Source organism: Anomalospiza imberbis, chromosome 1 (genome assembly GCF_031753505.1).
Source record: "Anomalospiza imberbis isolate Cuckoo-Finch-1a 21T00152 chromosome 1, ASM3175350v1, whole genome shotgun sequence".
In the NCBI taxonomy this organism is placed as follows: Eukaryota; Metazoa; Chordata; class Aves; order Passeriformes; family Viduidae; genus Anomalospiza; species Anomalospiza imberbis.
In genome coordinates, this window is record NC_089681.1 from 103,197,146 (window position 1) to 103,223,999 (window position 26,854).

General features: G+C 38.0%; 1 protein-coding gene across 2 annotated transcripts in view; it reads left to right on the plus strand.

Moving 5' to 3' along the window:
* The first annotated feature begins 1,346 nt into the window (after positions 1–1,346).
* PDCD6IP (programmed cell death 6 interacting protein) overlaps positions 1,347–26,854 on the plus strand; it is a 28,579-nt gene continuing 3,071 nt past the window's right edge. Inside the window, exons 1-15 of one of the 2 annotated variants that reach the window (XM_068203225.1) lie at positions 1,347–1,680; positions 7,631–7,685; positions 9,425–9,494; positions 12,550–12,677; positions 13,244–13,397; positions 16,651–16,751; positions 18,422–18,553; positions 19,384–19,606; positions 20,343–20,466; positions 21,103–21,280; positions 21,690–21,801; positions 22,837–23,006; positions 23,732–23,980; positions 25,268–25,402; positions 26,304–26,398. In XM_068203225.1, the coding sequence (XP_068059326.1) occupies positions 1,475–1,680; positions 7,631–7,685; positions 9,425–9,494; positions 12,550–12,677; positions 13,244–13,397; positions 16,651–16,751; positions 18,422–18,553; positions 19,384–19,606; positions 20,343–20,466; positions 21,103–21,280; positions 21,690–21,801; positions 22,837–23,006; positions 23,732–23,980; positions 25,268–25,402; positions 26,304–26,398 (2,132 nt within the window). In that variant the 5' untranslated portion in view covers positions 1,347–1,474. The remainder of the gene's footprint in view (positions 1,681–7,630; positions 7,686–9,424; positions 9,495–12,549; positions 12,678–13,243; positions 13,398–16,650; positions 16,752–18,421; positions 18,554–19,383; positions 19,607–20,342; positions 20,467–21,102; positions 21,281–21,689; positions 21,802–22,836; positions 23,007–23,731; positions 23,981–25,267; positions 25,403–26,303; positions 26,399–26,854) is intronic. The other variant, XM_068203234.1, reaches the window with a different exon arrangement.

Consider the following 26,854-nt stretch of genomic DNA (forward strand, 5'->3'; position numbering starts at 1 on the left):
TCCCCAGACCAGCCAGCCTGGCAGGCTGAGTGCCTGTTTCACTTGTCTGAGCCATGCTGGGCTGAGTCAGCAGAAAGCAGGTGTGATGTGAACAGCTGATCCATGATTACACAACACGAGAATATGTTCCTTTTGCTGCCAATAGAGACATTTTCAACTTTTGCTACAGAGAAACCACTTTTCACTTTAAGGCAGCAACCCTTAGGGTGTGTTGAGAACAGGACCCTGTGAGGCATTACATGCCTGACTGCTGCACCACCTTTCTCAAGGCCACCACTGTCACTGCCATGTCACAGCTTGTATTCCCAGCTGCTGAGGTTTTCCCTTGCCACAGCCAAGTTCTGCAATCACATGTCGAGTGCTCGAGGTCACTGCCTTCCTGGGGTCCCACTGGATGTGCTGACCCTCTGACAGCCAGGGGTTTATCTGGGGAGGGAGCATTGTGCCCTTCTCCCCTCAGGCAGCTGTCCCAGGGATACTGAACCCCGCATCTCATAGTCTTAGATAGTCTTAGAGGGGGGAATGATACTGAGCCCATCAAGATTTGAGTCCCCCAAGGTTTGAATTAAATTTTGCACCTTTTTTGAAATTGTTAAGTCAGTAGCTGTAGTGGGACAGGTATGATTAAGTAATTGCATTGTGAGCATCATATGCCGCCAAGCTCTTTTTGGTGGTGCCCAGCAACAGGGTGAGAAGAAACGGCTATAAACTAAAACACAAGAAGCTTCACATCAACAGGAGGAAGATTTTCACACTCAGGGTGGCAGAGTGCTGGAACAGGCTGCCCAGGACAGTCATGGTGTCCCCTCTGGAGACATTCCAAACCCACCTGGACCTGTTCCTAACTCACCCACTGTAAGTGACCCTGCCTTGGCAGGAGTGTTGGACTAGATGATTTCCTTCCAACCCTAACCATCCTGTCGTTCTGTTTGCACTCTAGGCTAACCTTTCCTTTTGAGAATAAGAGAAGATAATCCCAAAACGGTCTGTCCGGACAAGAGGCACCACGAGTGAAGACGGCAGAACTCAGCAGGTCCCAGACTCAAATGGAGGGAAGAACTGCGCTGTGGGTTAATTAGTACCACAAGCGACAGATATAACCAGCAAATAGTAACTTGAGTACTAATTAATAAAAGAGTTATCAATTTAGAACCAGTAAACGCTGATGCCTTTGTTTGTTAATATGTGTAAATAGCGTGAAGTTTTGACGACCGGTGAGCCCGCCTTTCGCGGGTCACCACCCGCCCCCTCGCTTGGCGCAGATCACAGCAGGGCGCTGCCCTCAGGAGCGTGTCCCCCCTCAGGAGCCGCTCGCTCCGGGGGCGGCACCGGGAGAGCGGCGCGGGAGGCGGGACGGGGCGCGCGCGTGCGCGGCGCTCCCGGAAGCGCAGCGGCGGCGGCGGCGGCGGACCGGGAAGGGGAGCCCGAGGCTGCGGCGAGGAGCGGCGGCGGCTCTGTCCGCCCGGCGTCGGCCATGACGAACTTCATCTCAGTGCAGCTGAAGAAGGCTTCGGAGGTGGACCTGGCCAAGCCGCTGTGCAAGTTCATTCAGCAGAGCTACCCGGGCGCCGAGGCGCAGGCCGAGCACTGCCGCGCCGCCGAGGAGCTCAGCAGGCTCCGCAAGAGCGCGCTCGGCCGCCCGCTCGACAAGCACGAGAGCGCGCTGGAGACCCTCCTCAGGTAGGGGCCCCCCACCCCCATCCTCTCCCCCTTCCTCCATCTCCCCCAGCCCCGCGGGGCCTCGGCGGCAGCTCCGGGCCCTGGGCGTGGCGGAGCTGGAGTCAGGTGCGGGCGGGGCCAGGTGTGGGCGGCCTCTCCTGCCGGGAGGAAGCGGCCGGGGCTGCCGGGCCGGCTCCGGCGGCCTGTGGGATGCCGGCGCTCCGGTGTCCTGCAGCATCCCGGGGTCCCTGGCCCTCGCCGCGCCGCTCGGGTGTCGTGGGGGTGTCACATGATGGCAGCGCAGGGACGGGGAGGCCTTGTCCCCATCAACATCCCCTTCCCAGTGTTTGTGTCGTGCCAGTAGCTCTTAGATGTAGGTAGAAATTGTAAAACCAGAGAACATTAAGGGTTTGGAAGAGAGCTTAAAGATCATCTAGTCCCAACCCCCCTCACCCCCGCCATGGGCAGGGACGCGTCCCCCTAGACTAGGTTGCTCAAGGCCTAATATCCAGCTTGGCCTTGAACAATGTCAGGGTTGGGGCATCCACAGCCTCGCTGGAGAAGTCCCTGTGCCAGTGCCTCACCTCCCTCACAGGAAGAAGTTTCTTTGAATGTAAATTTCCCCTCTTCCAATTTGAACCTATTGTTTATGGTTGATAGAAATTCATAGTGGGTTGGTGTTTCTTTCTCTTTAGTGTTACATTTTGCTATTACAGCTTTGTTTTCGCTTCCTTTCAGTTCTGTGTGTGGATTTGTTTTTGTATTTTGTTAGCAGCGTGATTTCATTTTGTTTTCTATATTTAGCAGCTTCCTAATGTATTTGCAAAGTCACATCCTTTCTTTTTTTCTGCTTAACACAGTTAGTTTGCTATCAGACAGTTTAATGGAGTCTCTGTAGTCCTGGAGTTACTATAGGTTAGATGAGCAAAAGATTAATCTGTGCCTTCTGCCTGGTGAAGTGCATAAAGCCTGCAGTAGGACTAACAGCTCTATTGTCATATCTCCCTAAAACACTTAGGGATTGCAGTGTTGAGGAGAAAGAGAAGGAGCTGCTGGAGAGGGTCCAGAGGAGGGCCACAATGATGATACGGCTCTGGAGTATCTCTCTTACAAGGAGCTGGGCCTGTTTAATCTGGAGAAGACTGGAAAGGATTGTATTAGTGCACATATATACCTCAAAGGCGAGTTTTAAGAGGATGGTGCAGGTCCCTTCACAGTGGTGCCCAGTGACAGGATGAGGAGCAATGGCCGTAAGTTAAAACACAGAAAGTTGTACCTCAGCATGAGGAAGAAATTGTTTATGTGGAAGGTGACAGAGCATGATTGTCCAGGGAGGATGTGGAGTCTCCGTTTCTGGAGACGTTCAAAACCCACTTAACAAATGCCTTGCCAAAAAGAAGGCAAATTCTGTGAAATAAGTTACTGATGATTGTCAGCCCTTCACATGGGTATTTGGGCTGTAAAAGCTCTGACTATGCTGATTGTGTTTTACAGTAGCTTTGTAGTTCCCTGTTCTATTTCTGTCTACTGCTGTGTACGCTTTTGAAGGTACTTGTGTTTATGCCTTTCAAGGTCGGAGAAACTGTGAGCATCTGTGAACTGAAAGAGGGACTTTGCTAGCCAAATTGAAAAGCATACTATTATGTTCCCTTGCATGCTGGAATTGAGCTTCCTTTTCTGAAGGTGGCAGTCAGGTTTGTTGTTAGTCTGTCTGAAATCCCTGTTTGGCCCAGCCACATTGTGCAACTTCACCCTAACACTTGCTCTGCAGCACCAAAAGAAGGCAGCCCACTTTTCAATTCTGATCCTTACACCTTTTCCGGAAGGTAGAATGTATGCATGGCATTCTGAGCGACTTGAATGAGTTCATTGGAGGGTCAGATATACATTACAGATGGTGCAAAAATAAATAAAAGTAGTATTTCAAAAAGCCAAGAGGCTGAACAGGACCTCCCTCTTACAGAGCCAGCAGATTATCCATAATATGCAACTTCACCTTAGATTTTCCCTCTGAATAATCAAGGGAAACCGCTTACAATTGCATAATTACCAGCTTTGAGTCAATTCCATGTGCAGTGATCTGTTCTCTCTGCTGGTGATTGGTGATCAGCAGATGAATTTAGCTGGCCCAGATGCTGTTTCGGTAGACTGGAGCTGTTGAATGTAGCTCTGAACTGATGTAAACATGAAATGATATCCCTCCCGTGCAGAAGTTCCTCTCTTAAAACATCTGCCTTTTTAATTGTATTGCTTGAGAATATTTGTTCCTTTTATGGTGGAAGTGAGATAAGATGAAGGTCTGAATTAACTGTAAGTTAATAAGAGAAGATAAAACAATCAGATGTATCTTTTCCCTTATTTCTAACAGGTTATGAATGTTTGGTCCATGTCTGACCATTTATATTTGTTACAGTTGCTAGAAAATGATTTTGCTCTTACTCTGTAAAAGTATTCTGACATATATTCTCTTAATTATTCTGTAAGGCACAGTTATTTTAAACTGTCTTCACATCCAGAAATTTGAAGTGTCCAGCTGAGATACACAAGTGCCTAAATACCTTGTGTTTCCTCTGAAAATCTTCTTGCCTCTCCAACTTCCAATGTTTTCTTATTGGTATTTAAGAGCAATACTCAGTCTTAAGGTTTAATTTCACTGACGTTGGAATTTAAAACTTTGTTGGTGAAGGCAGGTTAGAGGAATTAATTAGAACGTGGCTACTACTACATAGTTTTACTTCCTTGTGGCTTTTTATAGACCGTAATACCTAGTAGAGCATTGTAGACCATTTAACTGTTAAGAAATGAGGGCTTAGTCTTCTGCCAACTAATCTAGGATTTGGCCACGGTTTTGTAATTTCTAGAAGCCTTATTTTGCTGAATAGTCACTACAAACCTTTTTTGTCTTTTATGGAAGAAATTAACAGCCACATTTCCTAGACAAGCATTGACCAATAAAGTTTGAAAGCATGTGGTGTGCTGCTGTTCAGCTGCTGAATGCAAATGCTTCTCTTGGCGAAGCATTTGACCGTGCCCCTTTTCACTGAGTAACTGGGAAAGACCTCAGCCTGGCTCCTAGCTTTCTTTGTTTTGTGAGAATCTGAGTGCTCTGAAGGTGATGTAGGTGAGCTTGGTACAGATGTTTCCCCTTAAATTCTGTCACAGCAGATTTGATTTAGTGGTGTTTTGTTTTTTTTCAGTTCTGAGTATAATTATAGCTTCAAGGGATTCCTTGCTTCCTCCAATATTAAAGATAGCCTGGATTTTATTTCCTTTTTCTGGAGACGTGGAATATTGGTGCAAGTTTAATTGGTTTAATTTTGCTAACAACTCCTGCAGTTGTTGTAAAAAAAGAAAATTGGGAAAAAGATGGGGGGTGGGAGGAGTGCATGGTTTTATCTTGAATGCTCAAATTCCCTTAGGGCTGAAAGTTGCAGTTGTGGTTTCCAGCTGTGAGTTCAGGACTCTGGTTCTTATCTTGAAGAGCAAAGACAGATCTTGGGTCTTTTTGATGTTCTTTTGAGATTTTTATTTCTGATTCCTTGGAGGAGGCACAGTATTTGAGTTTAATGCAGTACATATATTTTAGTTAAATTCTAATTTAAACCTTGACTTCCTACTCATTTGATGGCTGTTTTCTACTAGCATTTAGGAGAGTATAATGCCAGTTTTGATGAGAGATTGCTGCATTTTGAGCACTAGATCTATGTTGCTGACATGTGCTCCTCCTTTCTCTGCTGCAGTTGAAGTTCCTCACTGGCACAGCTAAACATAAAACTTGTCTGTTGTGCTCTGTACCTGTATCTTGATAGTTTAAATTACTGTAAATTTACTTTTAAATTACACATTTGTATTTAGTGTCATCTTTTGTATGTAATTGACTTGTGCATCGATTGTGCCTTTTCCTTCTGTAGTTACTTTCTGGTTTTGTGCTGCTCTGTGGTTAACATCTTCATTTACCATTTTTATATGTTTAGTTTTATGCATACTGTTATATTTATATCCTTTATATTTATAAAACTAAAAAACTTTACATGGTTGTGTTCTGGGATGGTTTTTTGTCTGCAGAGTTTTAAAAGAGCTCTTAAATTTTGAGTAGATTTTCAAGTTCTCCAATAAGAAGAAATAACATCACATGCTTAAAATAGTAAAGAAAACAGTAACATAAATTCTGAGCTTGTTTAAAACCAACCAAACAAAAAGCCCTTTTTAGGAGGATTATACACCTCTCTGGCTTATTTTGTCTGTGGTTATGTTGACACAAAGAATAGTCTGTTTGCAGAGAGCCAAGGCTTGGGCACACCCGGCTTCACAAGGACATTTGACAAGCTTTGCTTCTTTACTCCATCCTCATGGCAGATGAGGACAGTGTAATCGTGGAATGTGGGAAGACAGCTTGGCTTTAGTGGCGGCTTTTGGTTAACAAATTAAATTGAGTCAAGAGGAGACAGCGTGCAAAGTCTCCTTTTCCTTGTGATACTGTGTTAAAACAAGTGTGTTGAGACCAGACGAAGGCAATGGAGGAAGCATATTTAAATACATAGGCTGCAGTAATCTTCAGAACTAGTTATTATTTTTAACTCTACCTTTCACAAAGTTGATAAGTTGTTTAATCTTGATGAAATTGCCATCACAGTAAATATTTGCAGAATTTTTTTTTTAACCTTACAGGCAATTTATTTTAATTCAGTTATTGCTGGAAGTCCTGTTGCTGTTGCAGCTTATTGTAGCTTTTGACATGGCTTGGTATATTATGTCTTAATTTGCAGTGGCTCATTTGAAGTTAGAAACCTGTAGTTTGATATACTTTGGCAGATGATACAATTAACTGAAGAATACACTATCACTGTTTTTACTGTATATGAGTTTTGAAAAATTTTCTTGAATTTTTAAACAAATATTTATTGTCTGTACAACACAGGTCTTGTACATGCATCTCATGCCTGTATCTGTTGTGATCAGTATTTAATAGTGAAAGGCAATGGGAACAACATTAGTCCTGTTTCGCAGTGTGAAAACCATTACTGCAAGGTGTTTTGTATATTGAGAATATAATTTTTTAATAAAACAATTTGACCAATATAATGTTGAGTATATAGCTGTATGGCCAGTGCTGCAGGAAGAATATAGAAAACAGGCTTCAAATGTTATATATTCTTAGCAATTTAAGGGTTTCATGTTCTGCATCCAGCCTGTCATGTTTAACAGATGGTACAGGTGTAGGGCACCACTCAGGAAAACTTGGAATTACTTACTGTAGCCTGAATAGATTGTGTGAGGGACTGTGCTTTACTCAGTATATTATCTTTCTGGCATCCTTTCCTAAGCATCTTCCACTGTGACTAGACAAAATACTGGCACAGATAAACTGTGGGTTTAATTCACTGTGACTACTAGAATATATTCCAATGAAAATTAAGTTTACAATTAAAGAATTTTATCAGTGATTGGTATCTCCAGCTGGTACTGTGCAGGCAAATGGCATTTATTTCAAATACATTGAAATTGGGTTATAATGGTAAGATAAGGCGAGTACAGTTTAGCATGTTAATATTATGTTAAATGCTGTACTTAATTTACTTTTGCAGCATGACTTAATGTACTTGTTCTCTGCCTGTATGTATACAGGGACTCCATTGCATGGTACTCTTGTCTAATCCACCGTCCATCAGGTAGTGATATCTGGATCAGCTTTGTCTGTGATACTGTTTTACTTCTGACTGAGACAGGGTTCCCATGTTATCTGTGAAAAACTACCTCCTGCTGAACTTGTTCCTCTACTGAAAAAATCCCTTTAGATAGAAATTGTCCATCCTGCAAATCCTCCATTTCTGCAAATGAGCTTCTTAAGTTACTTGTGTGTAGGATTTTCGTGCCTTTCTCCCTACCTTATATGCCAGTTTAATAAACCAAAACTATTAATTTAATTTATCTAATAGCTGTGTGTTCCTTTTCTTCTTTTTTTTTTTTTCAGATACTATGATCAGCTGTGTTCAATTGAACCAAAGTTTCCATTCTCTGAAAATCAGGTAAGAAGACTACCAAACCAGTTACTGAATCATGGCACCTATGATGTGTGACTTCCAAGCCTGTACCTAATCCTCTAATGAGTACTTACATTGAACAAGACAGCTAATGTCTTTGAGCCTTATTTTCCTAAATTCTGTTTATTTTCTAGTCAGTGCTCACATACAGTCTATGCTGAAACTTCACCTCTAGTGGCCATAATTGCCTTTGTTTTGCAGACAGAGAAACATTTTGGCCTTGGGTAGGTGGTCACTGTGGTCTAAGGCAGAAAAGGTTGGGCTCTTCAACTCTGCTTTCCAAGAAGTCTATTTCATGCTATGTTCTAAGGGATTTCAAATTTGTAATTTCTGTGGGAAAACCTATAGAAGTGGATGGAATATGATCGTTGTTTTTTGAAGCAGGAGAGATGTTTTCTTCACAACAGAATAATCCATTTAAGAGCTTACCACTGTATTCCTGCCTCTGCATGACATAGTTTTTATATAGGCATGGTGTTCATTAGAGTATGGGTTTTTTTTCCTGACATATTTCTTTAGAATCATGTCTCTAGAGAGAAATTCAGCTGAACTTCTCCCTACTGAAGGCTTCTTCAAGGAGGAAGGAAACTGGAATAGATCTGTAGGCTCCTGTATTTTGTTGGAGAAAGGTGTGGGTTTTCTTTCAATGTGTTTAAAATTATGGCAGAGTTTATATTTCTTCATCAAAGCAACAAATCATACTTAAATGGTAATATTATGATTAAAAGGAGAAGTTTCTTTCAGTCTTACAGGTTATAAGTAATGTTAATCTGTTTCTAATTTTTACGTGAGTTTTGCATGTAGCTGCATTTGCTTGTAGCTAAGAACTGCACATTGGTTTTCAGTGAGCAAATCCTTTGCTATGGTAATCTACAAACCCTGAGACAAGGAAAACTGGAAAACTTAGCAAGATCTGCATGTCTGTAAACTGTTCCACCTAAAGGGAGAAGTAGTCATTGGAAGCAGCAGTGCAGCTGGGGACCAGAACATCCTGCACTAGCACTGCTGCTAGAGGAAAATACATCACCAAGTAGTACTGTTGTCCTTTCTGAAGTGATTCTCCCCAAGCACTTTAAACTGAGGAAGTTTGACATCTTTTCTGGCTTGATACCAGTTGCCTACAATTACTTGAATAAGGAATTGTGGAATGTGAAAGCAGATTCAATGAAGTATTGCATTGCCTCTGAATTATCTGCTGGAAGTATAAATAAAACACACTGTTTCTACCTCCATTCTCTTTCCTCAGGACATTTCCTGATAATGCTGCTATTGAATTCACTCATAATAATGAGTGGATTTTGGTATTGCACAACAGATCCAAATACACCGGTAATTTGGCACACTGGAAACTGCCTGGTGGGGTGATTTCCTTAAACTGTGATTATACCAACCCATCAGACTTACAGGGAGAGGAGTATCTTGTTCAGAAACAAATTTATCTGTTGCTCAGAATATGAACAGAGCTGAAAAATGATTCTGACAATTTCTATTTTGTCTACTTGAAATGTTTTGAGCAAACTAAAAGGAAGGAAAAAACGTAGCATAGTTTTGTTTTGAATATTTCTTGATGATTTCCTGAAACTTCCAGAATGTTTGTAATGTTCCAAGAAATAAGTAAAAAGTTTTATGCAATTAGAATATAAGGGCTGAATACATAGATTTGGGGTATTTTAAGATTATATTTGATTTTAGAGGTAAAGATCTTTGTTTTTCACAACTTCCAGGTCTGTGTAACATTTACGTGGAAAGATGCTTTTGATAAAGGATCACTTTTTGGAGGATCTGCCAAGTTGGGTATGTGAATGTACCAAAAAAACAAGTATTAATAATACTATACTTGGAGAATATTTTTATGTAGTCGAATTAATGTCTTTCTAGCATTCTCAACATAGCTTTCAAATGAATTAAACTGTATTGGTAATGGATTAATCACTTCAAGATTGATAATGAACAAATAAGCACCATGCAAAGAACTTTTACAAAATTGAGATTTCATATTAGATTTCCAGAGGCACAAATGGATGTGGAGTCTGATAGTAGTTGTACTGTCTGTTTCTCAGGTGTTTTCTGGGAACAACTCCAATTGATACTAATCAAAATTGTTCATGTTAACATTGAGATCCAGTAGATTTTGGGTAATGCAGCTCTTCCTGTTCTAAATGAGTAAGGTGAAGAGTGCTTATGAGTGAGTGAATCCGCTCCAGAAGGGGAGTGATGGTAGCTGGCTTCAGTAACCTAGTCTTGATACCACATTTTCAAGAGAATAGAATTATTTGCTTGTGCTCCAAAATTACTCTTCTATCACTTCTTTTTGAAATATTTCCATACAGATTTAAACACTTGGAAAGAAAAAAAATTGTAATTTTTCCCAGGAACATAATGAGTTTGAGTCTGATTTATTTAGTCATAGAGGGACAATTCTGCACACAAATTCAGGGTCATGAAGTGGATTTGCAATGCTTGCCAATACAGAAGTAAGACTAAATCCTTTGAGTAAGTGAGGAGTGGTTCAGTTGTGTGTCATCATTCTTTAGTATTTCTATTTATACCGAAGTGTTCATCATGTTCAGCATTGCAAGATGAGCATTGCAATTTTGAAGTTCCAGACAAAGCCCAAAAAAGATGTTTGAACATCACTCTGGTTTTATTTTCATTGAAGTTTTTGCTGGCTTTATACAGCTCTCTCTTAGCAACTACTGGAAGTCTTTGCAGTTTTCTATGTTCTGAATACACATGCTAACAGTTGTGCTCATGTGAACTACATCTGTAACAATATACCTATGATGATCCTTGCTTTCTGTTCCAACTATTCTAAGAAGTCCTGGATAATTGGAAACCTTCCTGAAAATGCTTTGTTTCTTTTTCTCAGGATTTGGCTTGTTCTTTCTTCTTTTGGCCTAACATTTAATGAGGATTGAATCTCTAAAGTTTAGAATGTTTAGTATGATGTAAAGATAGTCTGTGAATCACTAGAGACCTGTAGTAATTGTGAGGAAAAAAAATCAGTAACCATAACAATGATGATTACCGTAAGAATTTGAATAAATGTGATGTTATTGCAGCTTGAGGAAGCTTGCTTGTCTGCAGGTTAATTATATACTAGTCTAAATAATCTGTGAGGTAGATGGCCAGAGATTCATGCAGCATTCTGTGTCAAATATCAAAGAAGTTTTTAACTGAGATGTGAGTAATGCTCAGTTAACAAGCAATGGATGGGATAAGGGTAATTTTCAAACTTTAGAGCAGATCTTGGTGGAAAGAAATTAACAAAAGGAGATCAGAATTGGTGGTGAGGTTTCTCAGTGTAAAGCTATCAGTAATCAAGGAAGCAAACTTTCTCTTGACTTCTAAGAGGAGTTTCCAGATAGAAATTCAGCATAAAACTCCTGATATTTCCGTGGCAACAAGATGAAGGGATGCAACTTGAGAGTTCTGGCTCTTGCTGTGGTGCCGAACTTTTTGCTTCCCACCTTCCCCTGGATCCCAAGTCTGTATCACAGTGGTGGCTAACAGGTGACTGCTTGAAAAGTGACTGAGTTCACAGCATCACACGTAATCTGAAATATATTGACTAAGTTAATAGGTAATGCTGTAAATAGATGAGGAAAATTTGCATTGCTATAGTAAATCACACTTGAGGGGTGGTCCAGAGTATAAAGTAATTCTGCACTTCAGAAACTTTCAAGCCATATTTTCTGTCCTGTCTTGAGTTTTAGTGTTTTCCAAGTCTAAACAACTTTTGTCTGAGTTCAAGACCTTATTATTGGAAAAATTCTGGAAAACTTAGAGAAGGGAGATTATCTAGGTAAAATAGTGACTGTGACAGTGTAACTCACTTGGAAACAAGTGGGAAAAATGGCATGTCAGATTTAGGCTTGCTGAAAACTTGGTGCAGATTAGTGAGCACTAACATAGAAGCTTTGGAGGGGTGTTAGATAAATATGTAGCTGTTTAAGGAGGCTGGATGTCAGTGAAATGAAACAAATGTACATCTAGAGTACCATCATGTTTTAAGGATAACTGTACCTGGGTTTGTGAAACTGAAAATTCACTAGTTATCACTCCTGTATTCTCCAAGAGGACTGTATAGATACTTTTTGACACTGCTAGGAACTAATATCTACTGCATTTGTTTCTTTTCAAGCACTTGCATAGGACAGCTAACCTTTTGAAAGGAATTAATATTCAAAATGGTTCCTGTTGAGGTATTTCTAGTTCTAGAAATGTGGGCTCCATCCTCTGGGCCTATGAAGTACTGCAGGAGTCACTTCTGGACAGCCTATACTGCTGTCTAGTGAGATCAGGTTTTAACTAGGTAAATCCTGAACTGTTTCAGAACATGTATAAAGAAGATATTTTTCAGCATTTTCAGCCTGAAACAGTAGCTTTAAAAGTGAAAAATTCCCTGCATTTCAGTAGATAGAAAACAGAACATATGAATGTCTTCATAATTGGTCAGTTATTGCAAAGGGATTAATGTGTGGAAGTTCATATTTCAGGTGACCACTCAGTAATGCTTCAAGACGCAAAAAGCTGCACTCTATTTAGAAAGACTTTGAAATTATTTTGTATACATTTTCATGCTACTGCTTTATGCTTTGTGCTGCTTTCTGTAGTTGCTCACATGGAAACATTTCGTGGTAGTACTAAATTAGACTTTGTAAAGCCTTCAGATTGAAGATGACTTCAACTTGAAAAGTTCAATAAGATTGGGATTTTGTTTTATTCTTTTTACTTGAAACTGTTGATACCTTTACTGATAATAGTAGTGTTGGCCTCATCTGTAGGATGCTAGAGAACTGAAGTTTATTTTCTTAACACTCTGGCTAACTGTCTGTCTTACCTGCAGCTCTGGCAAGTTTGGGATACGAGAAGACCTGTGTTTTGTTCAACTGTGGAGCATTGGCAAGCCAGATTGCAGCAGAACAGAATCTGGATAACGATGAAGGACTAAAAGCTGCAGCTAAGCACTATCAGGTACAGAGGCTCCCTGCTTCTGCTTATGAATTCAGAATTCATATTGTTAAAACATCAAACAAGTATCTCTCAATTTTAAAACTATATACACATGTAAAAAAATATATATGTACATATTTTCCTGCTCTTAATTGCAAAGATAGATTGGCTGTGTACCTGGTCTTATTTGTTTATCAGATTTGGAGGATATAATTCTATACAGTTCCCCATACTCCGTCCTTCAAGTGAGTTGGTAACTAAACCTTCAGCTTAAGATTTAATAATTTTAGCTAGTATAAATTTTAGTTTTCAGAAGTATTAGAATAATAATCTCTTACGTCTTTCTGGAATGCGTTAAAATGCTGTTAGGTGTAACCAATATACCATTATTCATAGTCTGTCATGATAAGGGTCTCATTTGTAAGTGGCTACAAGAGGTCACAACGAGTTGTTTTTAGTGATTAAACAATAAATGGGAGACCATGCAACAAAGAAACTTTTAAAAAATTTTTATATGTATTATATATGTTGGTGAGAAAATGTATATGGAAAGAATGGATGATAATACATTATTTTGTTTTACTTAGTTTGCTAGTGGTGCTTTTCAACACATTAAGGACACAGTTTTGTCAGCCTTGAATCGAGAACCTACAGTGGACATCTCTCCAGACACAGTTGGGACTCTCAGTCTTATTATGCTGGCTCAAGCCCAAGAAGTCTTTTTTTTGAAAGCAACAAGAGGTATATTTTAGTTTTTGGCTTGTATATTTAAGTGCATGTTACAACTTCCCCAAAAACTTAGAAGTGTTTTAAGTTACTAAAAGCCTGTCAAGGGTGTTTCAGAGATTTTTATGTTTGCCTTTTCTGATCCTCCCCATGCTCCTTTGCAGGTCATGAAACACAAAATACAGATGTCCCTTAAGAATTTGTCTAAGGTTTACCTGACACTGCAGGTCGCCTACCTGTTTTTTTATGTCCAAAACCATTAGTCTTCATCTTTACAAATGATATTACTGAACTATATTTTTTCCTTTCCCCCCTTGAAGACAAAAGACTCTCTGAAATAACGGAGAGTACTAAAAATGGTGCATAAGGGATTTTGCAAGTACTCCCGTACTCCTCTGTCTAGGGAGTGATTTCACGAGCATTTAGAAAGAAATGTCTGTGCTAGAAACAAAGGAGATTTTCTAAGAGTTGAAGGGAAACATTCTGTTTGGTTGCTCCTGCTTTTAACAGAGAAACTCTTTGACCAATTCTTTTTGAATACCCATTTCATCTCGGAAAGGGAAATTCTGCAGGTAGAACAGAAAGTCATTTCCCTGGATGTTAAGCGTTGATTGTGAAGTACACATTCAAAGTCTAGCCATCTTAATACAACTATTAGAGAACTTAGGCTTCAAAGAAATTTTCCATGGAATGATTCGATCTTTGATACAAAATTTCCTAGTCTTCTGCTCTTCTCTCTTTGTTCAGAAAAAGTTGTTGATCTAGAAGTTAGATTCTTAAAAGTAGAACTAAGGACACAGAGGTCAAATATGATTGCCCACAAATGGCTCTCTCTCTCCTGACATAATTTGGAGGAAGACATGGGTTTTATCTGAACTGCGATGTTTCTTGTCTTCACAGGGGAGATAACTGAAAAGTCTTGTAGCCTTTCTGCCTTTAGAAGAATCTCAACAAGAAACTGTCATCCTTCAGCCAGCTGATAAATTATATTTGTTCTTTGTCATGCTGGTAGTAGTATTTTAGTCTCTAGCTGTTTGGAATTGCTTTGAAATAGATTTGTACAACAAATGCCTGAAATGTTTCCTTCAGGAATGGAGCAGATGCAACCTTCATTTTGTGACAAATAGATTGTCATCGTCTCGATTTCTTCTTTTCCAAAACATGAAAAAGACAAAACAAGGCTAATCCAAACCCTAGGTGTGCACAGCGACCTGAAGATTTTTGTGATTACTCCTGAGACCACGAGTCTGACAGTGTTTTAAAGACAGCAAGGTTAATATTCATATGATTATGAAGGCTGTAGATTTTGCTGGATTTACGTTCTTTTCTCTGGGGGGAAAGACATTTTGCGAAGAATCACGTTTGACAACATGATTAACTTCAAAAACCTGTTTTTCAAGCGCAAATCCTTCAAAGTTAGATCTCAAAACAGAAATTAAGCTTCTTGCTGCATTGACTATTTACCTTACTTGGAATTTTCTGGGTTTTGTGTCATGTGGGATAGTCCATTTATCGGCTTACCAGCTACAATGGTATTTCTGATAGAACTGAGTTTAATTAGAAGTTGAAAAAAAGCAGAAGTGTTTGGCAAAAGCCAAATTGGTCAGTCATAATTAACTTCATTACATAACTACAGGCCAGTTATTTTAATTTCTGAGCCTTTCCTAATGTTTTCTTTAAGCGTCTTTAAGTCTGAACATGTTTGCTGTTCTGAATCAAGGCTTACATTTGTAGCTGCAATATTTTAAAGATATAAAACTAAAAAACTAAAACTAAAAACTGAGTAAAAACTAAAGCTTCTGATGGTGAAAGGTATGTTCTGAATTGTCTCCCAATTCCCATTGTCCCAAATGGGACAAATGAGTCTCCCATAACATTTTCTTTGTAAATGGAAATGTAGTTAGTATGACAGTATTTTTTCCTTTCTTAGTGGTCCAACTATAGGACCATTATATAGGGAGGTGCAACTTCTGCACATTTGGTGGGGCTGGAAAGAAAAGTTATTTGGGTTTTTTGTGTGGTTTGGTTTTATTAAATATGTACTGCACCAGACAAGAACATTCTAGCAAAGAAGAAAGGTGATATATTTCATAAGCTACTTTCTCCCAGTTTTTTCTTTAAATCCTGTTCCATAGTGGAAAGATCTTTCGGCATACCTTAAACCTGTTTACCTCATAGAAGCTGAATATAGTATATCACAGCTCATGTCTGAAATGTTGTAGATAGATGTGTGAATATGCTGGTATGAGCAGACCACTTGGGAATTCTTTTGATTGAATTTTGGCAGATAAACACACTGCAGAATTATTTATCTCCCCACAGTCCACAGTCATGCTTATGAGTATGTCAGTACCTAAGGGTCACTGGAGTCAGGGGGTGCTTGTTTCTAAGGGTAGCTATTTAGAGTGGACAGCCAATGTTTGCATTGATTACCTGCCTTCTCTTGGAAGGCTGTATTGCTAGTGCAGGCTGGAGGTTATCTTTATCTCCTTTATAAAAGGAGATAACCTCCAGCCTGCACTACCAATAGTGTATATTTCCTTTATAAAAGGAGATAGAGAGTTGCAGACTGTTCCTATTCTAGCGGTTTTCGCTTCAGGAGCAGGACGAGGATGTGAGGCAGGGGATGCCACTGCAGACAGGCACATGCACTGGTAGGAAGTAGTGGATATGACTTTGAGGAGCTATGATTATTTATGTCTAGGAGTGATGTTTCTGTATTTGCTGTAAGCTGACAGTGGTGTAGACTGCAATGGAAATGACCAGTCCCTTCTTCTCCATTGCAGTTTTTCAGAATCCTGACATGGAACTGGTTAGGTTAGGAACAGATCTTGCTGAAAATAAAACATTTTGCTAACTAAATTTCAGCTGAATTCTTTGACTATGCCTGCACAAGTGCTTGTGCTGGAACAAGGAAGGGCTGGGAGCAAGCTGCCAGAGTTATGAGTGGGACTGTTGCGGCTTTTATTGGCAGCTTGCCATTGGTTTGAGGTAAAGCATCACTCTTAATCCTGCATAAATGCTTGCAGCTGCCAAAAGATTTCTTGTACAACTGACTAAACCTTGGGTGTCATTATTGAAGTAGAAATTCTGGAAACTGCTGCTGGATGTCAAGAGGGAAGAATGGGATCCCACCTTTGAGATGTAATGTAAAGCTGTACACTTTAAATGCAGTTATTGCTGTTTGAAGATGAAATAATCACCTGTTTATTTGTAAAAATTGATGATTATCTTAATTGTTATCTATTTTTTCTCCTTCTCCCCACAGATAAAATGAAAGACGGTATCATAGCTAAACTAGCAAATCAAGCTGCAGATTACTATGGTGATGCTTACAAACAGTGTCAATATAAAGATACTTTGCCCAAGGTTAGTAACCCATGGAAATAATGTGGGATATGTTGTTATTGTGAATAACTGTTATTGTTTACTATGTATTTAATGAAAGACACAATATATATTCTCAACTTGACATATTGCTGTGTTTAAGGGAAATGAACCTATAATTTGAAAAACAGTGAAGAATTGAGGGGGCAAAAGAGTGGGGTTTTTTTAACAAGTAAGATCATATTACATGAAGTGCATTTATTTATAATGCATTTCATTAAAGTGAACTTGAAATGGTTATGGTGTTATTTAGGGATGCTTTCTTAGAACTTAATGCCTTACTAAATCTGTTTTCAAACTAACACTTTCTATTTGGGCTTAATTGGCTTCTTAGTCTCAGTGTTTCCATGTGAAATTTGCGCTCATGTTGAGTACAGCATGAATACAGAGGTACTGTTCACTCACCTGTTAGTGAAAAACATGATTGGAAGTCAGTGTGTGTCTTCTGCCTGCCTTCTCTTGCACTATCCCAAAGCAATCTTGATACTTGTAAAATATCCCAATATAATCTTGACTGGTGATTTGAATGCTGTTGGTTTTAGAAGAGATAGAAAGATCTTTCTCATGTTCCTTGAATGTTTCTCACATAGGTGTTACATTGTTCATGATGATTTTGGACAGGCAGTGAGCTATAATAAAGCCATTGCTTTATCTTTTGTTGTTGTGTACCTTTCTAAGCTGTAGATCTGCTCCTCATTCCAGTTGCAAAGTAATCTGTCTAGTGAGATTATTTGAAAGAACAGAAGATTTGCTGGTTAACACCAGCTCTGATAACAGTTACATATTTAGGAGTGTAACACGAAGGTTGATTGGATATGTCGGACTCCAGTTGCAAGGCCTTCCAGACAGCTTTGTCTTCCAAATATACCCTTTTTTAAATGTTATTTTTCCATCTCTGGGGGAGCAGCAAATTTGCAGATATGTGAAGAAGCAGGTCTTTGTATACTGAGGTCTTTAAAACATCACTCTGGTTTTTCAGTGCTCCTTGATTTAAGAAATAAAACAGTAAGGCCAAATCCTTGATCTAAGACCATGTCTGTACTGTGTGCTGCAGCGTAATATTTTCTTCATGTCTTGGTTGGTACTCCTGCAAAGATAAGTGCACTTATATAAAGTCTAAAAATGACTTTTAAGTTGCTTTCCATGTCAATAGTCACTGGTCTTCTTTATTTGTTCTTTCATAATTGTAGTTGCTTCCTTAATAGGCCTGCTGCTTTAAATGTAATTAGTTTGTTTAATTAAAAAACAATCAAACAAACAAAAAAAAAACCTTGAAGACCTATCTTTCCACCCACCTCCATTTCTTAAAAACACTGTCTTGGCTTTGTCTGGGGGTATTTGGGTGTATTCTTGCAACTGTCCTTTCTACTACATGCATGCATTTCTTATCTTTGAAGTAAATGTTGTGACTTCATGGCTTGGATTTAAATCATAGTTCTTTAAAATAATGAACACCAAGAATTTTGCAACAGCAGATTAAAAAAAAAAATTAAATCCATGCAAAGCCACATGATCTCTGACATTTACCTCTAATGTTTTAACCTATCTAAACCATTAATTGGGTGATTCTAATTTCCTTTTCTTCTTCCTTTTTCTTCCTGCATCCCATGTTGTCTGTGGTGGTTATTGTGGTTGGACTTTCCCCTGGTCAGTATTTTTATTTCCAGGAGGTGTTTCCTGTTCTGGCTGCAAAGCACTGCATTATGCAGGCCAATGCAGAATATCATCAATCTATCCTGGCAAAACAACAGAAGAAATTTGGTGAAGAAATTGGGAGGTTACAGGTCAGTAACTTTCTTCTCTGAAAAATATGGAAAAACTTTTAATCCTGGAAAGCTGGGTTGGAGTTCTGAAATCCAAATAACTAAGAATGAAATGTATTCAGAAGTTGTTCAGCATGCTTATCACATGAATTGAATTATTATCAACTGCAAAGATGAAAGGCACCTCTCTAACTTTTGTAAAGATGTGCTTTAGTGATTTTTGGGCAATTTGATACTGCTTGACATGTTAAATCTTTATCTTTGTGTTTGCATAAGCTTCATATCTAAGTACAGCTAATATGGCAGATTTGTTGATACATTTTCCTATGTAATGTTAATAAAAATCCCCCAAAGGTTAAAATTCGACCTGATCTATACCTAATTCTTTTGCTGATATCCTGCTTTTAATCTGAGTAATTTTTTAAAATTGTGCAAACAGTTCTCTTTTTAGTCTTGATAGTTTTTTCCCCATGTATCTGGTTTCTAGGGGGACTTAGATGTTGTAATGAAGAAGGTTGTCTCATATTTTAAATACAGTAGAGGAAAAAAAATGGCTGAAATGAACTACTTCCTTCAAGTCCCCTGATCTTTTGGAAAATAGATATGTGAAATGCTGCTTCAACTGATAGTGAGGATCCATGTGCACTGTCTATATACTGATATGCAGGAAATTTGACAGGCTTACATAAGATGATCATGTTGACATCTTGAAAGTTACCATTATGCATTTATCAACTTTGTGCAGGATGGCGCTTGAAACTTCTTTTTTGTATGCTCATCTGTTTTCTTAAGAATATATGAAAGGGAGAAAGAAAATTTATTATTTTAACTGTATTTTAAATTTTTTTTAGCATGCAGCAGATTTGGTGAAAACAGTGGCATCTCGCTATGATGAATATATAAACGTTAAAGATCTGGTTGACAAAATCAACCGTGCACTTGCAGCTGCCAAAAAAGACAACGACTTCATTTACCATGACCGGGTTCCTGACCTGAAAGATTTAGAGTCCATTGGAAAAGCCAGTCTTGTGAAATCTACTCCAGTTGTTGTTCCACTCAGTCAGAAATTCACTGGTAAGCAAAGTGTGTGGAGTGCACAGGGTAATTGTTACCTTGTGAAACATGTGGTCAACAAAGTTCATTTGTACCATGCAAAAATAAACATTTACTTTTTGCATTCTATTAAGGGTACAGCTGTCTTTTTGAAACTGCTGTTTTTCTTCTCCAGTTTGTTGTTGTTCTTGATGATAAGTGTAATAAAGCACAGGTTGAAAATTCTTAACTGAAATGTACAATTCTCTTAAAGATCTTTCTAAGATTTTTCTCAGCAATTGTATTTTCTATATTAAACCAATATTTTTAATTTCAGAAGGAAAAGTTCTGTAGGGGACAGTACCAAGTTATACAATATTAACTAACCTTGTTGCTGGTCTCCTGTAAAGTTGAAAAATTTCAGTTTGTTGGCTCTACAGATGAGTTGTGAAAAAATTCTCTTAACTTTCTCATATTTTTTTTTTAATGAAACGAAATTAGAAATGAAGCCGTAAGGCAAATCTAATTTGTAACTCTACAATTGGTGTAAATATGTTGTCTTTAAATTATTTCAAACTCAATTTGGCCTTAAAAACCTGAAATCTAAAGGCCTTTAAAAATAGATTTTTGTTTTTAAGGCATCTTGGGGAGTAGGAGGAAAGTATCTTAACTGTTTAGGTCAGTCTCTGTAGTACAACATGTACAAAAAAGCTGTGAAGATGTTTGTGCTTTTACTTTCATAATGCACCTTGTGTAATTTATACTACTCTAATTGCAGACCTGTTTGAGAAGATGGTTCCATTGCAAGTGCAACAATCTGTGAGTGTTTATAACCAGAGGAAGGCAGATCTAGTGAACAGGTCAATAGCCCAGATGAGAGAAGCCACAAATCTGGCAAATGGGTAAATATGGCTTCTTGTTTAGTTTCTCAAGGGAGGTTGTACACGGCTTGTAAGCCCTGGTGTCTTGCAGCCTGCAGATATCCAGATTATAGCAGTGATTTTTCATTACTGTATGGTAGGCTGGCAAATTTAAACCATAACAGGGGGATTTAGAACTACTTTTCTGTAGGTGTTAAATCTGAAAGCTTATTAGAAGCAAGTAGTATTTATTTTTCTGCCATCTTTCCTCATTTTTAGGAGTCCAGCACTTACTCAGAAAACGTTCCAGTACCATTAATCTAGAAGAATTTTCATATTCCAATGATTTTTAAAAATAAATAGTTCTTTAAAATAAGTAATTATAAAAAAAAATTGTACCAAGCTGAGAGAAAGCAATGTAACTTAAAGCAGTTGTTTCTTTTGTCTACCAGTCACTACCTAAAATGCTTGCCATGTTTTGTAAGTGCTAAAAGGCTAGGATTTCTTTATGCTTTTAACAACTTTGAAATGTATTTTTAGTGAGTTGTATGTTTGAAATTTCAGCCCAAGCATACATTACTCTCCATTTCCATTATAATTTACTGTTTGATTGATTGTTTGTTTGTTAGAGTTATTTTCAGGATAAAAGTTGTTTATTTAACATGTTGACTTTTTCAGTGTGTTGGCTTCCCTCAATCTTCCTGCTGCTATTGAAGACGTGTCTGGTGATACTGTTCCTCAGTCTATTTTGAACAAGTCTAAGTCTGTGATTGAGCAGGGGGGAATTCAGACTGTTGATCAGCTGATCAAAGATCTGCCCGAACTGCTGCAAAGGAACAAAGAAATTCTAGATGAAGTAAGCCCAAAACCACTACACTAAAATGTTCTTAAAATACATCTCCACTGAATGCTTCACTTTAAATGACAATAGAGAAAGTACACAATTATTAAAATGCTTGTAACTTTAATAACACTTTCAAAATATGCTATTTAAATGTTCAGCCCATACAAAAACTGTGCTGTCACATATCCATCTTTCCTTACAAATATTTTCTTTTTAAAAATCTTGGTGGAGTGGGGGAAGCATTGGGAAAACATTCTAAAGAAATTTGAGTGATTTGTCCCTTTCATGCCTGTTTTTTATTTGTCAAATTATATTGTTAAAGAATGTATAGGCACTTTTTGTTTTCTACACTAGCTGCATATTTTGAAGCTATTTTATGTTTAAAACAGCTCATAATGCATGTAATACTTTACTCTTGCAGTCTCTGAGATTATTAGATGAAGAAGAAGCTACGGACAATGACCTGCGAACAAAATTCAAAGAACGCTGGCAGAGAACACCGTCCAATGAACTCTATAAGCCTCTGAGAGCAGGTACAGTCCATGTTTCATGTTTTGGGTTCTAAAGATGTCCATAGTGTAAATTACAGTAGTTTTCAGTGCTCTGATATTATCTATAAATACACCGATTTCAGTTTGAGGCAGGTTATGCCAAAATATCCTGATTACACTCTGCACTGTTACTTGGAGCTGAAAGAGGATGTGACAGGGAATTTGCTGCTGCTTTTGCACTCTTGGTGTGCATGTGCATGTTGCATATAGGTGAAGTCTTATGAAATAAGGGCCTTGATACCCTTGTAAAATCATGGCTCAGGCTACTTAGGTTAAGTAGAAGGGAACTCTGGGAGAGTGACTCAGCTGGAATAGGGGTAGAAAGACATGAGAGATGTTCTGCATGACGGCCACATGTCCACATCGTGGTGTATGGGGGTTGATTGACTTGAACTTGTTGTGCCTTAAAGTATATAAACTGGTAACTGGCCAACTGCTTTAAAAGGCCTGGTTTTTACAATAAAACAGCTCTCCTTTACATTGCCTGGGGACTCTGAGTCACTTTGCTGCATACATGTGCGCGCTAAAGTTTCAGAAAGCAAGTTAAATGAAAAATGTCTGCCCTCCTAAGGATCTAGTTTCAATTGCCTCTTAAATACTTCAATGTATTTTTCTGTCAATATATTTTTTTCCATCAGTGTGCTGTCTCTTTAATTTGATTTTTTTTTCCCAGCAGTTAGAACAAACTACTTAAAACCATCACTATATCAGGCTTTCTGTGTGCCTAATATGTGTTGTCTTTTGAAGTTAAGAAGGGACTGATACCACTGACTTGGTCTTGCAATGTTACAGAGGTTTAAATCTGCAGAGTAGCTCAAACCAGTGTTCATTCATATACCTTTGTATGCTTCACGGGAGAATTAATATAAGTGCCTAGTTCATACACATTTTAAAACATAATTTGGAAGTTTAAGTTTATATAAAAGTCTTACATATTGTGCTGGCTTGTAAAAATATATGATGGCTTGCTCAAATTTTGAAATGATAAAAACTCTCTCTTTTTCCTCCTGCCCCCAGAGGGAGCCAATTACCATAATATTTTGAATAAAGCTATGCAAGCAGATGGGCAGGTGAAGGAGCGCTATCAGACTCACCGGGATACGATTGCACTTCTGTGTAAGCCAGAGGCAGAACTCAACGCAGCCATACCTTCTGCCAACCCAGCAAAAACACTACAGGGAAATGAGGTAAAGCAGTGAAATTTGTCTCTATTTTGAATAGAAGTGCTATTTGTCTAACAAAGTAAATGTGCATGAATTGGTTATTTAATTTGTTTCTGTCTCAGTTGATACATGAGGTAACTAACATTTGGAAAAGAAGTTGTCTTAATATTTAAAATCTTCTTGAGCATAGTTTGTTACATTTAATGTGAGCAAAGTGAATCACCGTGGACAGCAAGACTGGTTGACTGTTATAAAAGGAGCAATGAATATTTTTGTTATGTAGGGGAGTGGGATGTAGTGCTTGGGTTCTTGGAACAATATAAGACATGGGTCAGTATTTTAAAGTATTAGGCAATTACACCAATTTATTTTCCAAGAAGTTAATGGCTCATATACAGCAATATTACTATTTTTCTCATAGTAATGATTTTATGTCAGTGGTTTTTGCTGCCATCTTAGAATAGGAAGGTATCTGATCAACTTAAAAAAAAAAAAACCCAACATTTTGCAGTAATTCAGCAAAAGCAAACCTGTAGAAGAGAATATAGATTGAGAAATGCTTGAAGATCTTTTGTTTGGTCATATTTTGTCCTGGTTTCTCACCTTTAAATACAGTCATAAACAAATACTCATGCAGAAATATTGCCAACATCAGTAAGGAGTGCAGGATGGAAACAAGTTATTAACAGGCTATGCTTCCCCAGTAGTTCCTCTAAACCTGCTAACTTTAGGACATTTATATTGTCTAGGTTGTTAATATCTTAAGAACTTTGCTGGCCAGTCTGGATGAAGTTAAGAAGGAGAGAGAACAACTGGAAAATGACCTGAAATCTGTAAATTTTGACATGACAAGCAAATTCCTGACTGCACTTGCGCAGGATGGTGCTATAAATGAGGAGGCTATCTCTGTGACTGAGTTGGACAGAATTTATGGAAGTTACACACAGAAAGTGCAGGAGTCCTTAAAAAAGCAGGAAGAACTTCTCAAAAACATTCAGGTACAACACTTTGCATGTTTTCCTTTCTCCTAAATTAAGAGCAATGATACTTCTACCTGTCTAGTACTTCAGAAATCTCACTTTGCTTTCTAGTCTGTTTTGCTTTTTATTCTGTCATATGTCAGTTGATACTTCTTTATGCCTCAATCACTGAAAAATACAGCGATGTCTTTGTGTTCACTAGAAAGAAATGGCAATGTTTAGCAGACTCTCCCTACAGCTCCAGTGTAAATTCTCTTGGACCTTTTCTTGGCACAATTCTGCAGATGGTTTTGTCCTTGAAAGAAGTTTTAAGTGGTGTTTTTGTTTTTTTTTCCATTCACTCCATTTTAATTCTTCCTAGGATAACAGGAGATGTGTCCTTACTGTTTAGTAGAAGACATTTTGAGTCTCTGAAGTACAGCTTGGTTTATTCCTAATTGCTCTTTACAATATGTGCTTGACTTCCAGTATGTGCAGAGCTCTTTGAAGTAAAACTTAATAGCATTTCTCTTATTTATAAATTCAGTCTTAATTTATCAGAGACTGGTGCCTGGAACATCTGGCAAAAGAGGAGGTCTTAGTGCTCGGAGAAAAGATAATGGCAGCTTAAATAATGATGGAGACTTTTTCCAATAGGGAAAAACAAAATTAAATTACCATATACACCATGTTTAGCAAGGTTTTTATATTTGGATATTTTTTAGCACAACATAGTTAAAAATCTTCATGGATATTACTTTAATGTTTGAATGTTCTGGAGTTCAAGTGTGTTGGCTTCTGGCAGTTGAAACAGTCTTTTTATGTTTGCTTCTTTATTTTCCTGAAAGAAATTAGATGTAAATAGGTGATCCTTCTGTAAGTTTTCCTCTTCCCTGTCCTTTTAATAGTTTGCCAATGTCAACCAAATTTGAAGTAATGCTTTTTAAAAATACTGACTTTTCAGCATGATTTTATGAATATCAATGGAAGTTAGTACAGGAGAAAGCCTAATTTAGTATAGCCTTGGAAAGAGCGTCTGCAGGATGAGCTTGAGAATTATTAAAGGCAGCCCACAACAGAACAGGTAATTAAGTGGGGATACCTACTGCCAGTGAGTTAACATATGTAGTTCTGAAATATACATTATAATAGTCACTGTGCTTGGCAGGTAGCAAGTATGGAAGTCCAGTGTGGATGGGAGATGAGGAAAAGCAGGTATTGGGGAAAACAGAAGTAATGACTAAGAGGGGAAAAGAAAGCAAAACATACAGAATCTTATATGGAACTAGCTTGCATTATTTGCACTGTTTATTCTCTTCTTTTAAGAATGCGCATCAGGATTTTTCAAAGATGAAACAATCAAACAACGAATCTAATTTAAGAGAAGAAGTCTTGAAGAACTTAGCTGTAGCAAATGACAACTTTGTGGAACTTGTAGCCAATTTAAAAGAAGGCACAAAGGTATGGTAATGCTTAAGGGATTGAAAGGACTTTTTTATGTGTACAATGAGATGTGAATCAAAAATCATAATAAACTTTAGAGACATGGTAGCTGACAAGTGCATTTTTGAGAATTTTACTACTGAAGTGAGGACAGTGAGTTGCTTGAATTTTGATTGTTTCAAGAGCTATGAAATGCTTCTTTGTTCCTATCTGAAAATTAAGCTTTTCTGAGCAATAGGACAACTTGTTAATTATAGTTGAGTAAATGATGCTGAAGCACCCAGATGAGCCATTTTATCTGAGAAATTCTTTCATCTGTTCTCCCATGGTATTTAATCACCTTATAAAATTGGTGGTTTAAATGTTGTTACTGCATACATAAGAAATAATGAGGAGAGCTGTATTTAGCTTGCTTTTTTGATCTGGGCATCTGGAATGTGTCTTACGGCTTCTGTACTAAGTATTTTTTTGCTGGTTTATTGATAGCTCATTAGACAGAAAAAACGCAACCTCTGAGATATCTGTACGAATGAAATGCATGGAATTGAGAGAAATAAAATTAAAAATAAACAATTATCCTTTACAACAATAATAAATAGTTAATCACCAGAAGTAATCCAGTTTTGCTCTGGTTTCAGTACATTTTTTTAGTTATTGCAAACTATTTTTGTATTTATACACCCACACCCACAAACATACCCCCACAAAATTCTGTATTATTACAGTGATGGGCAACAGCAGCTGACTAATTTTGGTTTTGAAAAGTACAATAGAATGTACTAGCAAACCTTACTGGAATGACAGGTTCTGGGCACTGTAATAGTACAACACCTATAACTGGATCAATATGTAGAAATATGCCAGCATGGAGTCTGAAAGTATTGATTGAGCATATTCTGTTTTTATTTTTCTTTACTAGTTTTACAATGAGCTGACAGAAATCCTGCTGAAATTCCAGAACAAGTGCAGTGACATTATCTTTGCTCGCAAGACTGAAAGAGATGAACTGCTCAAGTAAGATTTCAATGTTTTGTTAAAGCATTGCAGAAATGTTAAAATATTTATCAGAAATTTATCTTTGGGGACATGTTTATTGTGATGAAATGAGAAAGGATGAATAGGTATGATAAGCCTATCACTTCTTTACTTCACTCCTTGTCCTACTCTCCTCTCTTCTAGGAAAGTGATAGGAGAAATAAATGGAAAAATCTACTTTGAAATTTGCTCTGTTGTTCCTGTGTGCAGTTCAACACAAATCTGTTTCATGTTATGATTTCACTCTCTATTCTTTTTGGCATGCATTTATTAGTTATTTTATTTTATTCTTTCCTTTGAGGAACTTCTGATTTCCACACCCTGCTTCTGCTGTCAATTTAGTTTGAGAAATTAGATGCTTCATCATATGATTTCCTTCCATGTCTTCAGTGTGGTGGGGGAAAAGCATCAGTATTCTACTTGCTCTGCAGTCTG